A 16,245-nucleotide genomic window follows, 5' to 3' on the forward strand; every position below is an offset into this window, starting at 1 on the left:
CACCCATTCCAGTCCATTTTAGTTCACTGATTCCTAAAATGTTGATGTTCACTCTTGCCATCTCCTGTTAGACCACTTCCAATTTACTTTGATTCATGAACCTAACATTCCAGGTTCCTATTCTGCCAGGGTCCAGCCCAGGTGGATCCAGGGAATTCGAAGGGGAGGTGGCATTGGCGATCAGGAAAGAATAGTTTAATTAAGTATTAATTAAAGATATAAAGAGGGATAAGGGTAGCTCAGTGGGAAAATTCAGTGGAGAAAAGGGGCTGAATAACTTGGTTTACATGGAAAACCAATAAAACTCCAAGACAAGGAGTTTGCACCCCCTCGTAGGCCACAGGCGTCTTCCCGTTCTCCAGAAGGAGAGGAGACACAAAGCCCTCCCCGGTCAGATCTTAGAAGCCCCGGCAAAATTTGTAGGCTTAGCTAGCCTCCATGCTCCAGATGGGAATTCAGCCAGAAGGTGAGAGAAAGAACAACATGAGGAGACCACTCTTTCCAGGAACTGATCCGTTTCTTTATTTTCCAAGTTTGCTTATATACTTTTTGTTATAAATAGAGATAAATTGAAAATACAAAGTCACGCGGGGTCAGCAGTCCTGACCCTTATCAAAATCAGGTGCTTCATACAAATGTATACAAATATCTTAAGGGATTTACATCATCTTCTGGCCCAGGGGCCTGCTAACATTGTATGACTCTTTCTTTCTGATAACAGTCAGTCAACCAGAAAACCTATTTTCCAGGGGTGATTTTTCTTAAACCAGGCACCACCCTCCAAATGCACCAGATAAAGTTGCATTCCTATAGGGTGAAGGTGCAGTGGGTTACAATTAAGAAAGGAATTTACTTAGCCTAAGGTTTAACATGATTAATATCAAAGGTTAATACTTATTTCTCCTATATGCTAGTTATATTCATTACAAGGGCAGGGAATATGGAGATTTAGCAGCAAATATTGGCTCAATAAATGAAAACCCTTCACCAGTGATTTCTAACCAACCCTCTAGTACTATACTAATAATTTCCTAACTTCTCAAAAGAGTCTGTATTTAGAAAGTTTAAAACATCTCATGCCTCTCACGGTTTGAAGGCTGTGAACAATCACATGTGGCCAGACAAAACTGTCAGGCAGGCTGGAGAACTTTCAGAGGAGTTTGTGGATTGAAACACTCTTGTCGTGCCCAGGAATTTTATTAACTGGAGCTCAAAGTTAATGCCTTCTCAGAGAGAGGTGATGGGAGACAGCCCCCGTAATGTCAGAAGTGTAAGTGAAAGCACAAGGCAGTAAGGCAGGCAGACTCTGGTTTTGAGGGGTGGATGCTCGAGAATGACCAGGAGGACCCCTGAGGCCTGACCCCCACCTTTGCGTTTAGCCAGGCCTCCTTCCTCATGACCTTTGCCACGGGCAGGATTCCTCATGCTGGCTCCCAGCACTATGCAATATTGTTCTTTACAACATCGGAGTTTACTTCAGTCACCAGTCACATCCTCAACTGGGTGTTGTTTTTGCTTTGGCTTTGTCTCTTCATTCTTTCTGGAGTTACTTCTCCACTGTTCTCCAGTAGCATCTTGGCACCTACCGACCTGGGGAGGTCCTCTTTCAGTATCCTATCTTTTTGCCTTTTCATACTCTTCATGGGGTCTCAAAGCAAGAATACTGAAGTGGTTTGCCATTTCCTGCCTCACTCAGTGCCCCCGACCCTGCAGCAAGCCACCACTGACCAACACCTTCACTGGAGACACCTGGACACTCATGGAAAGTCTGGGTCAGTCCTTTTGTGGGGTCACTGCTCCATTCTCCTGGGTCCTGATGCACACAAGGTTTTGTTTGTGTCCTCCAAGAGTCTGTTTCCCCAGTTCTGTGTAAGTTCTGGGGGCTCTATTAAGGGGTTAATGGTGACATCCTCCAAGAGAGCTTATGCCATACCCAGGTCTGCTGCACCCAGAGCCCCTGCCCCTGCAGCAATCCACTGCTGACTTGTACTTTCACAGGAGACACTCAAACACTCAACGGCAGGTCTGGCTTATTCTCTGTGAGTTCTTCTGGTATGCACAAGATTTTGTTTGAGTCCTCTTAGTATCTCTGACAGGTATGGGGTTTGATTCTGAACATGATTTCGCCCCTCCTACCATCTTGTTGGGGCTTCTTCTTTGCTCTTGGACGTGGGGTATCTTTTTTTTTGGTGGGATCCAACATTCTCCTGTCAACAGTTGTTCAGCAACAAGTTGTAATTTTCGAGTTCTCACAGGAGAAGATGAGTGCCTGTCCTTCTACATACCTAATGCAATAAAGAGGGGATCTGGACAGAAGAATGAAATATATCCACCCATCACACTTGTAAAGTGGAACAAACATATGATTCACTTTATACTAGTGGCTCCATTTAGGGAAAGGATAGTGGGATTATAAGCCATGGAAAGAGAATGTTCAAAGAGAGATATATCTGTTTATAACTGTTATTCAGTACATTTAAATTTGCTTTTTTTCAAAATATATAATATACTCATGGATATGAGTGAAAATTTTTTATATGTAAGAATTTAATTTTTTAATTAATTTATTTTTTAACTGAAAGATAATTGTCTTCCAGAATTTCATTGTTTTCTAACAAACTCTACATGAATCAGCCATAGGTATACATATGTCTCCTCCCTCTTGAACCTCCCTCAGGTCTCCCTCCCTAGCCCATCCATCTAGGCTTATACAGAGCCATTGTTTGAGTTCTTGAGACATAAAGCAAATTCCCATGGGCTATCTATTTTACATATGGTAATATAAGTTTCCATATTATTCTCTCCATACATCTCACCCTCTCTTCCCCTCTGCCCGTGTCCAAAAGTCTGTTTTCTATGTCTGTTTATCCATCTCTGCCCTTCAAATAAATTCTTTGGTACCATCTTTCTAGATTCCATATATATGTGTTAGTATACAATATTTATCTCTTTCTGACTTACTTCACTCTGTATAATAGGTTCTAGGTTCATTCACCTCATTAGAACTGACTCAAATGCATTCCTTTTATAACTGAGTAATATTCCATTGTGTAAAAGTATCACAACTTTATCCATTCATCTGTCAATGGACGTGTAAGTTGCTTCCATGTTCTAGCTATTGTAAAGATTGCTGTAGTGAACATTGGGGTACATGTGTCTTTTTCAATTTTGGTTTCCTCAGGGTATATGCCTAGGAGTGGGATTGCTGGACTATATGGTGGTTTTATTCCTAGTTTTCTAAGGAATCTATGAGTGTAACTTTTTAATCTTAAGGCATATATACAAATCTGACTACTATTATGTGTAAGTGAGAGATTAAGAGAAAGAGAGTGAAAGGTTGAAAGAGAGACTGTCTTGAGCCCTTATATTAGAGAAGTTTTTTAATGTTCTAAATAATTTTTTAATGTCACTTTATTCTTCCTCACTGGAAAGACCAATTATGGGGTTTTTTTTTTCTTTTCTTTCCAACTCATTTTTATGCCCCTTCATGTATGGTCAAAAATATTAAGTCTTATGTGAGATATTCTACAAATAAACAAAATAAGGTATTTAAGGAACTCACATTTAAATCCTCCAGAATCATTTACTCAAACTATCTTTACTCTGATGATATCTTATTTTAAATTGTTGCTTAACAACTATTTGAAAGAAAAATTAAGAAAGCAATCCCATATACAATTGCAGTGAAAATAATAAAATATCTGAAAATGAATTTAACCAAAGAAGTTAAAGATCAGTACATTGAAAACTACAAGACACTGAAAAAGGAACTGAAGGACATACAAATAAATGGAAATATTTTCCAAAGATTGATGGAATTAATTTAAATATCCATACTACCCAGAACAATATACAGATTCAATGAATTCCCTATCAAATTCAAATGGCATTTTACACAACACTAGAACATACAATTTTAAATATTTCTATGGAACAGTAAAAGTTCCTGAATAGTCAAAGAAATCTTAAGAAAGAAGACCAAATCCAGAGGCGTCTATCTCCCTGATCTCAAACTATATTAAGAATCAACAGAAAACAAAACAGTACGGCACTGGCATTTAAAAAGACATAGTAATCAATGTAACAAAATAGAGAGCCCATAAACAAACTCACCCACATAAGGTTGATTAATTTATGGCAAAAAAAGGCAATAATGATGTGGTAAATGGCAGTCTCTTCAACAAATGGTGTTGTAAAAATTGGAAGTTCAGTTCAGTCACTCAGACTCTTCATGACCCCATGGACTGCAGCATGCCAGGCTTCCCTGTCAATAACTCCCAGAGCTTACTCAAACTCATGTCCATCAAGTCAGTGATGCCATCCAACCATCTCATCCTCTGTCATCCCCTTCTCTTACTGCCTTCAAACTTTTCCAGCATCAGGGTCTTTTCAAATGAGTCATTTCTTCACATTAGGTAGCCAAAGTATTGGAGCTTCTGCTTCAGCATCAGTTCTTCCAAGGAATGTTCAGGACAGATTTCCTTTAGGATTGACTGGTTGGATCTCCTTGCAGTCCAAGGGCCTCTCAAGAGTCTTCTTCAACACCACAGTTCAAAAGCATCAATTCTTTGGTGCTCAGTTTTCTTTAGAGTCCCAACTCTCACATTCATACATGATGACTGGGAAAACCATAGCTTTGACTAGACAGACCTTTGTCAGCAGTAACATCTCTGCTTTTTAATATGCTGTCTAGGTTTGTCATAGCTTTTCTTCCAAGGAGTAAGTGTCTTTTAATTTCATGCCTGCAGTCACAATTTACAGTGATTTTGGAGCCCAAGAAAATAAAGCTTGTCACTGTTTCCATTGTTTCCCCATCTACTTGCCATGAAGTGATGGGACCAGATGCCATGATCTTCATTTTCTGAATGTTGAGCTTTAAGCCAGCTATACACTCTCTTCTTTCACTTTCATCAGAGGCTCTTTAGTTCCTCTGTGCTTTCTGTCATAAGGATGGTGTCATCTGCATATTTGAGGTTATTTATATTTCTCCCAGCAATCTTGATTCCAACTTGTGCTCCACCCAGCCCAGCATTTCACATGATATACTCTACATATAAGTTAAATAAGCAGGGTGACAATATACCACCTTGACATACTCCTTTCCCTATTTGGGACCAGTCCATTGTTCCATGGCCAGTTTAACTGTTGTTTCTTGACCTGTATATAAGTTTCTCAGGAGGCAGGTAAAGTGGTCTGGTATTCCCATCTCTTGAAGAATTTTCCACAGTTTGTTGTGATCCACACAGTCAAAGGTTTTAGCATAGTCAATGAATCAGGAATAAATGTTTTTCTGAAATTCTCTTGCTTTTTTGATGATCCAACAAATGTTGGAATTTGATCTCTGGTTCCTCTGCCTCTTTTAAATCCAACTTGAACATCTGGAAGTTCTCAGTTCATGTACTGTTGAAGTCTAGCTTGGAGAATTTTGAGCATTACTTTGCCCGTGTGTGAGGTGAGTGCAATTGTGCAGTAGTTTGAGCATTCTTTGGCCTTGTCTTTCTTTGGGATTGGAGTGAAAACTGACCTTTTCCAGTCTTGTGGCCACTGTTGAGTTTTCCAAATTTGCTGGCATATTGAGTGCAGCACTTTCATAGCATCATCTTTTAGGATTTGAAATAGCTCCACTGGAATTCTATCACATCCACTAGCTTTGTTCGTAGTGATGCTTCCTAAGGCCCACTTGACTTCACACTCCAGAATATCTGGCTCTAGGTGAGTGATCACACCATCATGGTTACAAAGGTCATTAAGATCTTTTTTGTATGAAACTAGGCAGCTACCTGACACTATACACAAAATTAACTCAAAATTGATTAAAGACTCCAATATGAGATGAAAACACATAAAACTCCCAGAAGACAATGTAGACAATTAGCTCCTTGACATCACTCAAGGCAATAGTTTTTTTGGATCTAACCCCAAAAGCAGTGGCAAGAAAAGCAAAAATAGTCTGCGTCAAACATCAAAGCTTCTTCACAGTGAAGGGAACCATGAACAGAATAAAAAAGGCAACCTAGAGAATGGGGAAAGATATTTATAAGTCATTATATACAAAAATTTATAAAAACAATATCTAAAATAAACAACCCAAATAACTCAATCACAAAACAACAAACAATCCAACTGAAAACAAGTAAAAGTTCCAAATAGACAATTTTTTGAAGAAGACATACAGATGGCCAACAAACACATGAAAAGATGTCCAACATGCCTAATTATTAGAGAAATGCTAATCAAAACCAAAAGTATGACCTCACATTTGTCACAGTGGCTTTCATCAAAAGAACAAGGAATAATAAGTGTTGGGAAGAATGTAAAGAAAAAGGAACCACTCATGGGAAAGAAAATTGGTGGAGACACTATGAAAATCATATGGAGATTCCTTCAAAAATTGAAAATAGAATTATTATACAATCCAGCAATTTCCATTCTTGGTGTATATCTGGAAATGACAAAAACACTAATTCAAAAAGATATATGCACCTATATGTTCATTGCAGCCTTATTTACAATGGCCAAGATATGGAAACAGCTTAAGTGTCCATCAATGGAAAAATGAATAAAGAAGATGCAGCATCACATACACAACGCAATTCTACGTAGGCATAAGAAAAGAATGAAATCTTGCCATTTGTAATAACACAGATGGACCTTGAGGAAGTTATGCTAAGAAAATAAGTCACACAAACAAAGACACATACTGTATGTGGAATATTTTTTTAAAAAGAAAATGAGCAAATAAAACAGAACTTATAGAAAAAAGACTGGTGTTTGCCAGAGAGGATGAGGGTTGAAAGGTGGGAAAGAGGGTAAAGGGAATCAACAGGTTAATTTCCAGCTATAAAATAAATTAGTCATGGGGATGTAATGTACAACGTTGTGAATATGGTTAATAACATTACATTGCAAATTTGAAAATTACTAAGAAAATAAATCTTAAAAGATCTCATCACAAAGAAAAAATTGTAACTTTGTATAATGATCAATGGTAATTAGACTTACTGTGATCGAAATGTATATAAATGTCAAATCATCATATTGTACACCTGAAAATAATGTAATATATGTCATTTATACTCTAATTTAAATGCTGGAGAGGGTGTGGAGAAAGGGAACCCTCCTACACTGTTGGTGGGAATGCAAACTAGTACAGCCACTATGGAGAACAGTGTGGAGATTCCTTAAAAAATTGCAAATAGAACTACCTTATGACCCAGCAATCCCACTTCTGGGCATACACACCGAGGAAACCAGAACTGAAAGAGACACATGTACCCCAATGTTCATCGCAGCACTGTTTATAATAGCCAGGACATGGAAACAACCTAGATGTCCATCAGCAGATGAATGGATAAGAAAGCTGTGGTACATATACAAAATGGAGTATTACTCAGCGGTTAAAAAGAATTCATTTGAATCCGTTCTGATGAGATGGATGAAACTGGAGACGATTATACAGAGTGAAGTAAGCCAGAAAGAAAAACACCAATACAGTATACTAACACATATATATGGAATTTAGGAAGATGGCAATGGCGACCCTGTATGCAAGACAGGGAAAGAGACACAGATGTATATAACAGACTTTTGGACTCAGAGGGAGAGGGAGAGGGTGGGATGATTTGGGAGAATGCCATTCTAACATGTATACTATCATGTGAATTGAATCGCCAGTCTATGTCTGACGCAGGATGCAGCATGCTTGGGGCTGGTGCATGGGGATGACCCAGAACGATGTTATGGGGAGGGAGGTGGGAGGGGGGTTCATGTTTGGGAATGCATGTAAGAATTAAAGATTTTAAAATTTAAAAAATAAAAAACTAAAAATAAAAAAAATCATGAAAATAAAACATACATTAAAAAGGAAAATAAATGAATAAAATAAAATTAGTTTCCAGTGTGTTGGGAAATCAAATGAGTCTATTTTAAAACAAATCTAGCAATAGAGGAGGTTTAATACAAACCTCAATTCAGAAGGTAAACAAATGTACATAAGGAGCATTCCCATGGAGAACTCTGTCCCAAGGAACTTTGTCTGCTAACTCATCTGAGATAACCATAACTGGGCTGTTTGAAAATAATGCCCAAGGGTCTCAGGAATATAATAAAATTGCACACCCACAGGACACTCTTGATATTATCTACTAAGGTCTTCCTAAGCTGGGCTTTTTTCTTTGTGGCAGCGTTTTATCAAATGGAAAACTCACACTTCTGTAGATATTTCTTAAATACTCATCTGCATACTCCAGTTTCTCATCCTTCTCTGAAAATTTGAAAAGATCAAGTGCATTCCTTGATGTCTCACACTTCTTTTTATTAAATGATATTTATCAAACTAAGGGTAAGTAAAAAGACTCTTGTTTTAAAATCTATCCATTCTTAGGGAAGGTTGGAATGTGTGTACATCATAGTGCCAAATATTCAAAGGAAAATCAGAAAGCATTTCAATTCTGAGAGCCTTCTTTAAACATTGGAAATAACTAGTGTGGTGTTGTAGAAAGAAACTAGATTTTTCTCTGTAATTAAACTCATTTGAACCTACATTAAAAGCATGTACATTTTAATAAACATTATAAAAGTGTGAAAGTGAAGTCACACAGTCATGTCTGACTCTTTGCAACCATATGCACTGCAGCCTGCCAGGCTTCTCCATCCATGGGATTTTCCAGGCAAGAATACTGGAGTGGGTTGCTGTTTCTTCTCCAGGGGATCTTCTCGACCCAGGGATGAATCCTGGGTCTCCTGCACTACAAGCACTCTTTACCATCTGAGCCACCAGGGAAGCCCAATAAACATGAAATCTGACAATATTAAATACCTGAATTAAATGTGTAGCTTGTATTCAATTATGTGAACATTTTTAATATGCAGTAAAAATCTGGTGGATCAACTTGTCTACATGATTGATCCAGATGTTCTGAAATCAGATAAAAAAATTTTCTTTCTTCAATAATTTTTTCCACATACAACTTTAAAGTCACTGTAAATATAAATAAAATTCTGTGTAATGAAAATTATATAGTAAAAGATATACTACAATAAAATTTAGTGGACATTAAACCTTCACAGATAAAGAGATCCCTATGTGGTTAAACAGTGATGGAAAAATCACTGGAAGTACTTCAAAAGTTGGATTAAAATGTCATGATATTTGAGATTTAAAAGTAAAGAAATATCATGAGAATCACATGGAAAAGACTAGAAAGAGATCTAGGATAGGATTACAGCACTTAAATATACAGTTTGGGAATCTTTAAATTTGAAATTTTACTCTTATTATCTCCTACCTGGTTGAAGAAATTGATTGCTTTTTGATCTTTAGAACATCCATAGCTGTTAGGCTACAATAGGGATAAATGACTAATAATATCTTAAAATATGGATACTAATATTTCCTTTGTCATGAGGTTTAGGGATAGATAACTAAATGAGTTAATGGATGTAAAATGATTCCTGTAATGTCTGACACACTGCACTCATTAAGGATTAGTTGGAATTATTATTTTATTATTGTATTTCACACACCTGACCTGGGGCAGTGTGAAGTCAAAGAGCCATGGTGACATCTTGGCCCTGAGTAACATTATGTGACACTTCCCAGGATGGTTTTGAGGATTTGATGAACTAGTGGATGTGAAAACTTTGCTCTGCAACCCTACAAATGTAATCTGTTGCCCCTAGACTGATAAGTCTCCTATCCTGAATAGGAATAAAGATTTGCCTCCTGATCTAGTTCCCTAAACATAAAAATTAGATTTGTAGCTACTTTGCCAACAAAGGTCTGTCTAGTCAAAGCTATGGTTTTTCCAGCAGTCATGTATGGATGTGAGAGTTGGACTGTAAAAAAAAAAAAAAAGCTGAGCACTGAAAAATTGATGCTTTTGAACTGTGGTGCTGGAGAAGACTCTTGGAGTTCTTGGACTGCAAGGAAATCCAACCAGTCAATTCTAAAGGAAATCAGTCCTGAACAGTCATTGGAAGGACTGATGCTGAGGCTGAAACTCCAATACTTTGGCCATCTGATGCGAAGAACTGACTCATTTGAAAAGACCCTGATGCTGGGAAAGATTGAAGGTGGGAGAAAAAGGGGATGACAGAGGATGAGATGGTTGGATGGCATCACTGACTCAATGGACATGAGTTCGAGTAAACTCCGGGAGTTGGTGATGGACAGGGAAGCCTGGCGTGCTGCAGTCCACAGGGTCACAAATAGTTGGACACAACTGAGCAACTGAACTAACAATTAACTAGGTCATTGATAACTATCCAAATTCTTATGTAGAAACAGGATAAGCCCACTCAATAAAGAAAAATTCCTGCACGATAGATGATTAAAATTTAACATGAAAAACCAATTGCCCAGTTTAAATGAAGTCGTTGTGCAAGAAAATTTACATTCCAAAACAAAGTTCTGAGTATAGGAAAACATGTCATAGCTAAATCCTCTCCATTTATATTTCAGGACACTGGTACAAAAATGTTTAAATTTCTTTTTCAATTATAAATTATTAAGATGGACTTTAATAAAACCTGCCTTGTCAGTTCCTATGCGGATGATGTAACTCTTCAACTATAATAATATACTTGTATCTGAACAAGGCTACCTTGATGATGTTTAAGTGCAGGGTTTTTTCCACCTCATTCTTGTTCTATAGCTATAGCTATAGCTAACAATTTTCGTCTTAATATTTCAGTAATACCTTGCAGCAGTGATTCTGAAAAGGAACTATCTGATTCCTAGGTCCCATGCCACATCTACTCTACTAGACATTTGAATATAGGAACCAATAAACTTCATTTTAACTGCATCTTCAGCTGATAAGTATGCAAACATAGTATGAAAAGCATTCCTTTGGAAAATATAAAGCACAGTCATTTCTACTTGACATTTAATCCTCACCATAGCACAAGGACATAGTCACTGCATCTTTATGACACACAAAAGAAACTTCAATTTCAAAAAGGTTAGGTTACTTAAGCTAGCTACCTTTATTTTGTAGACTCTTGAAAAGAAATTAAGTCACCTAGTATTACATTTGTTTTGTTAGTCCTCTCCTCCAGTTCATATAGTAAAGTATCTGCCTACAATGCAGGAGACCCAGGTTTGATCCCGGGGTCAGGAAGATCCCCTGGAGAAGGAAATAGCAACCCACTCCAGTACTCTTGCCTGGAAAATCCCATGGACAGAGGGTCCTGGTAAGCTACAGATCATGGGGTCGCAAAGAGTCAGACACGACTGAGCGACTGCACTTTGACTTTCTTCCAGTTAGTTACTATACTCAACCTCCTATGACTGGATGCTTAATTGTGCGAGCTACATAATTCTGTTTCATCATTTTTCAAAATTTGTCTACCTTTCTTGCTAACTCCCTGCCATAGGTGAAACAAATTGAAGATAATGGAACCAAATAACAAAAGCCATCCTGAAGAGTTTATTCTACTAGGCTTTACTGACCGTCCTTGGCTAGAGTTTCCTCTATTCATTATTCTGCTTATAACATACCCAATGGCCATGATGGGAAACATAGCCATCATTCTGGTGTCCAAGTTAGACCCCTGTCTGCACAGCCCCATGTATTTCTTCCTCACTAACCTCTCCTTTTTGGACATGTGCTACACCACAAGCATTGTCCCTCAGATGCTCTTTAACCTGGGAACGTCTAAGAAGACAATCAGCTATATGGGGTGTGCTGTTCAGCTTTATTTCTTCCACATAATGGGGGCCACAGAATGTCTGCTTTTCGCTCTTATGTCTTTTGATCACTACGTGGCCATCTGCAAGCCTCTACACTACACCCTCATCATGAATCAGCGCATCTGTATCTTATTAGTGGCCACCGTGTGGCTGAATGGAATGACCTATGCTGTCTCAGAGGCCACTGTCACCTTACAGTTACCACTGTGTGGTCACAATACCCTGGATCACTTGCTATGTGAGATTCCTGTTCTGATAAAGACTGCCTGTGGTGAAAAGGGGACTAATGAGCTCACACTCTCTGTGGTATGCATTTTTTTCTTAGCTGTGCCACTGTGCTTAATTCTTATTTCCTATGCTTGCATTGGACATGCTGTATTTAAGATTAAATCTTTGGAGGGAAGGAAAAAAGCCTTTGGGACATGTTCTTCCCATCTCATTGTAGTTTTCTTATTCTATGGCCCAGGTATCAGCATGTACCTTCAGCCCCCCTCCTCCATCTCAAGAGACCAGCCCAAGTTCATGGCTCTCTTCTATGGAGTAGTGACTCCTGCACTCAATCCTTTCATCTACACTCTGAGGAATAAAGGTGTAAAGGGGGCACTGGGCAATCTGATGAGGAGCATTTTCACTTCCAAGTGATAGTTGGTAGACATCAGATGAAATTATTTACCTATTTAGTAGGTATATAGAGGTTTCTTTAATAACTCAATCTTGTCTCATAATTCCCACATCATGTTATTTCATAGTAGATGTTCTTGTAAAACATGTCATGTTTCTCATATTCTTAGGCAAGGTTGATACTTGGCTAATACACACCAGTAAGGGCATTGTGTGGAAATGTATTTTAAAAATCATTCTATTTTGTTTGATATATACTGAAATAGTGGCTGTTAAACACTAAAAAAAAAAAAAAAAAAAGTACTGTAAACTATAACATACACTAATCAGTTCAGTTCAGTCGCTCAGTCGTGTCCAACTCTTTGCAACCCCATGAATCACAGCACGCCAGGTCTCCCTGTTCATAACCAACTCCCGGAGTTCACTCTAACTCATATCCATCGAGTCAGTGGTGCCATCCAGCCATCTCATCCTCTGTTGTCCCCTTCTCCTCCTGCTCCCAATTCCTCCCAGTATCAGAGTCTTTTCCAATGAGTCAACTCTTCACATGAGGTGGCCAAAGTACTGGAGTTTCAGCTTTAGCATCGTTCCTTCCAATGAACACCCAGGACTGATCTCCTTTAGAATGGACTGGTTGGATCTCCTTGCAGTCCAAAGGACTCTCAAGAGTCTTTCCAACACCACAGTTCAAACGCATCAATTCTTCAGCACTCAGCTTTCTTCACAGTCCAACTCTCACATCCATACATGACTACTGGAAAAACCATAGATTTGACTAGACAGACCTTTGCTGGCAAAGTAATGTCTCCACTTTTGAATATGCTATCTAGGTTGGTCATAACTTTCCTTTCAAGGAGTAAGCATCTTTTAATTTCATGGCTGCAATCACCATCTGCAGTGATTTTGGAGCCCAAAAAAATAAAGTCTTACACTGTTTCCCCATCTATTTCCCATGAAGTGATGGGACCAGATGCCATGATCTTAGTTTTATGAATGTTGAGCTTTAAGCCAACTTTTTCACTCTCCTCTTTCACTTTCATCAAGAGGCTTTTTATTTTCTCTTCACTTTCTGCCATAAGGGTGATGTCATCTGCATATGCTAATCATAAAATAGCATGGTAGCGTTCATCACTGGACTTCCTATGACCATTTGCATACCAAGTCACTTTAGTCATGTCTGACTCTTTGCAACCCTATGGATTGTAGCCCACCATGCTCCTCTGTCCATGGTATTCTGCAGGCAAGAACACTGGAGTGGATTGCCCTGCCAGCCTCCAGAGGATGTTCCCAACCCAGGGATCGAACTCATGTCTCTTACATCGCCTGCATTGGCCAGTGGTTTCTTTACCACTGCCACCAACTGGGAAGCCCTCCTATGCTCTTGGCACCTAAGAAACATTTCTTCACCCTCTGCAAGATTTGCCACGTCTAAGTGGGCAGCAAGGTGCCACTGTACATTCAGTGTGAGGAACTCTACACCTTCGAACAACCATGAGTTTATCTCATAAGTTTCAGTTTAGTTCAGTTCAGTCGCTCAGTCGTGTTCAACTCTTTGTGACCCCCAGGGACCGCAGCATGCCAGGCCTCCCTGTCCATCACTAACTTCCAGAGCTCACCAAAACTCATGTCCATTGAGTCAGTGATGCCATCCAACCATCTCATCCTCTGAAGTCCCCTTCTCCTCCTGCCTTCAATCTTTCCCAGCATCAGGGTCTTTTCAAATGAGTCAACTCTTTGCATCAGGTGGCCAAAGTAGTTTCAGCTTCAACATCAGTCCTTCCAATGTACACTCAGGACTGATCTCCTTTAGGATGGACTGGTTGGATCTCCTTGCAGTCCAAGTGACTCTCAAGAGTCTTCTCCAACACCACAGTTCAAAAGCATCAATTCTTCAGCACTCAGCTTTCTTTATAGTCCAATTCTCACATCCATACATGACTACTGGAAAAACCATAGCCTTGACTAGATGGACCTTTGTTGGCAAAGCAATGTCTCTGCTTTTTAATATGCTGTCTAGGTTGGTCATGACTTTCCTTCCACGGAGTAAAATTAAAATTACTTTTAATTTCATGGCTGCATTCACCACCTGCAGTGATTTTGGAGCCCCCAAAAATAAAGTCAGCCACTGTTTTCTGTTTCCCCATCTATTTGCCATGAAGTGATGGGACGGGATGCCATGATCTTAGTTTTCTGAATGTTGAGATTTAAGCCAACTTTTTCACTCTCCTCCTTCACTTTTATCAAGAGGCTCTTTAGTTCTTCACTTTCTGCCATAAGGGTGGTGTCATCTGCATTTCTGAGTTTATTGATATTTCTCCCGGCAATCTTGATTCCAACATGTGCTTCATCTAGCCCAGAGTTTCTTATGATGTACTCTGCATATAAGTTAAATAAGCAGGGTGACAATATACATCCTTGAAGTACTCCTTTTCCTATTTGGAACCAGTCTATTGTTCCATGTCCAGTTCTAACTGTTGCTTCCTGACCTGCATACAGGTTTATCAAGCTGCAGGTCAGGTGGTCTGGTATTTACATCTCTTTCAGAATTTTCCAGTTTATAGTGGTCCACACTCAAAGGTTTTGGCATATTTAACAAAGCAGAAATAGATGTTTTTCTGGAACTCTCTTGCTTTTTCCATGATCCAGCGGATGTTGGCAATTTGATCTCTGGTTCCTCTGCCTTTTCTAAAACCAGCTTGAACATCAGGGAGTTCACGGTTTACATATTGCTGAAGCCTGGCTTGGAGAATGTTGAGCATTACTTTACTAGCATGTGAAATGAGTGCAATTGTGTGGTAGTTTGTGCATTCTTCGGCATTGCCTTTCTTTGCGATTGGAGTGAAAACTGACCTTTTCATTCCTGTGGCCACTGCTGAGAGTTCCAAATTTGCTGGCATATTGGGTGTAGCACTTTCACAGCATCATCTTTTAGGATTTGAAATAGCTCAACTGGAAATCCATCACCTCCAGTAGCTTTGTTTGTAGTGATGTTTCCTAAGGCCACAAGTTTATCAACCTCAATTTATCTAAGTGCTACAACACATTGTTACTCTAACAAGCAAGTGTGCAATGTTTTATAATTTTAACTAAGGAATGTATCATTAAATATAAAATGAATAAAATATATGGACAAAGCATATGGGTTTCTTAATATTCCTTGTATATATCATAAGCATGAGCCTTCTGAATCAGTGAGAGAACAAGTTCGTGACAGTAATAATGAACCACACATGGAACCATTTCATGTGTAATGGGAACATCCAGGAATGCTTTTTGAAACTGTGCAAGAATCAGGATGAGAAAGAAATAATTTGTATTTCTAGAATAGACAGCAAATTGATTACTTCAACAAGGTAAGTATATTTTTGAGGTTTAGAATCTGTTTTGTTAAAAGTTGAAAGTGTCAAAATTAGTTCTAGGACTCACATCTAACTTCAAACTCTCATAAAACATCACATTTTTTAAAGCAAATTAAAGGATATTGCATTTATTTGGTGTTTAAAATATGGTTAGAAATCAACATTACGGTGCTTTCCTGGTGGTGCAGTGGTAAAGAATCTGCCTGCCAATACAGAAATCAGCATAATGTTGTTTAGTGAAAACTTAATAGGTAAGAACAACAAGGGTGACTTAGATATTTCTGGCATGTATTCTGGTCTAGCAAATCAAGGTCTAAGCAAATTATTGGATGATAAATCATATGTTTTCCTGAACAAGAATTAACTGCAATACAGATTCATTTTTTTTGAAACAGAACACACCATGCTTGGTGCTTGGTCCAGTTCTTGAGACAAATGGACTTTGGTATATTTACTTTGAAAATAACTCTAAACAACTTTAAATGTTGGCTGATAGGTGGCTGATGTGCCATAAAAGGTTTTTTAAATTTGACACAAACATTCACACAAAGCAAGAAAAATAAAAATTCT

The 16,245-nt window shown here is 38.5% G+C and overlaps 1 protein-coding gene across 1 annotated transcript; it reads left to right on the plus strand.

Moving 5' to 3' along the window:
- The first annotated feature begins 11,398 nt into the window (after positions 1-11,398).
- On the plus strand, positions 11,399-12,337 carry LOC114109680 (olfactory receptor 2B6-like). Its single transcript, XM_027959025.1, has one exon. It carries the CDS (start codon positions 11,399-11,401, stop codon positions 12,335-12,337), a length of 939 nt encoding a protein of 312 aa, XP_027814826.1.
- The last annotated feature ends 3,908 nt before the right edge of the window (positions 12,338-16,245 follow it).

Source organism: Ovis aries, chromosome 20, assembly GCF_016772045.2.
Source record: "Ovis aries strain OAR_USU_Benz2616 breed Rambouillet chromosome 20, ARS-UI_Ramb_v3.0, whole genome shotgun sequence".
Taxonomy (NCBI): Eukaryota; Metazoa; Chordata; class Mammalia; order Artiodactyla; family Bovidae; genus Ovis; species Ovis aries.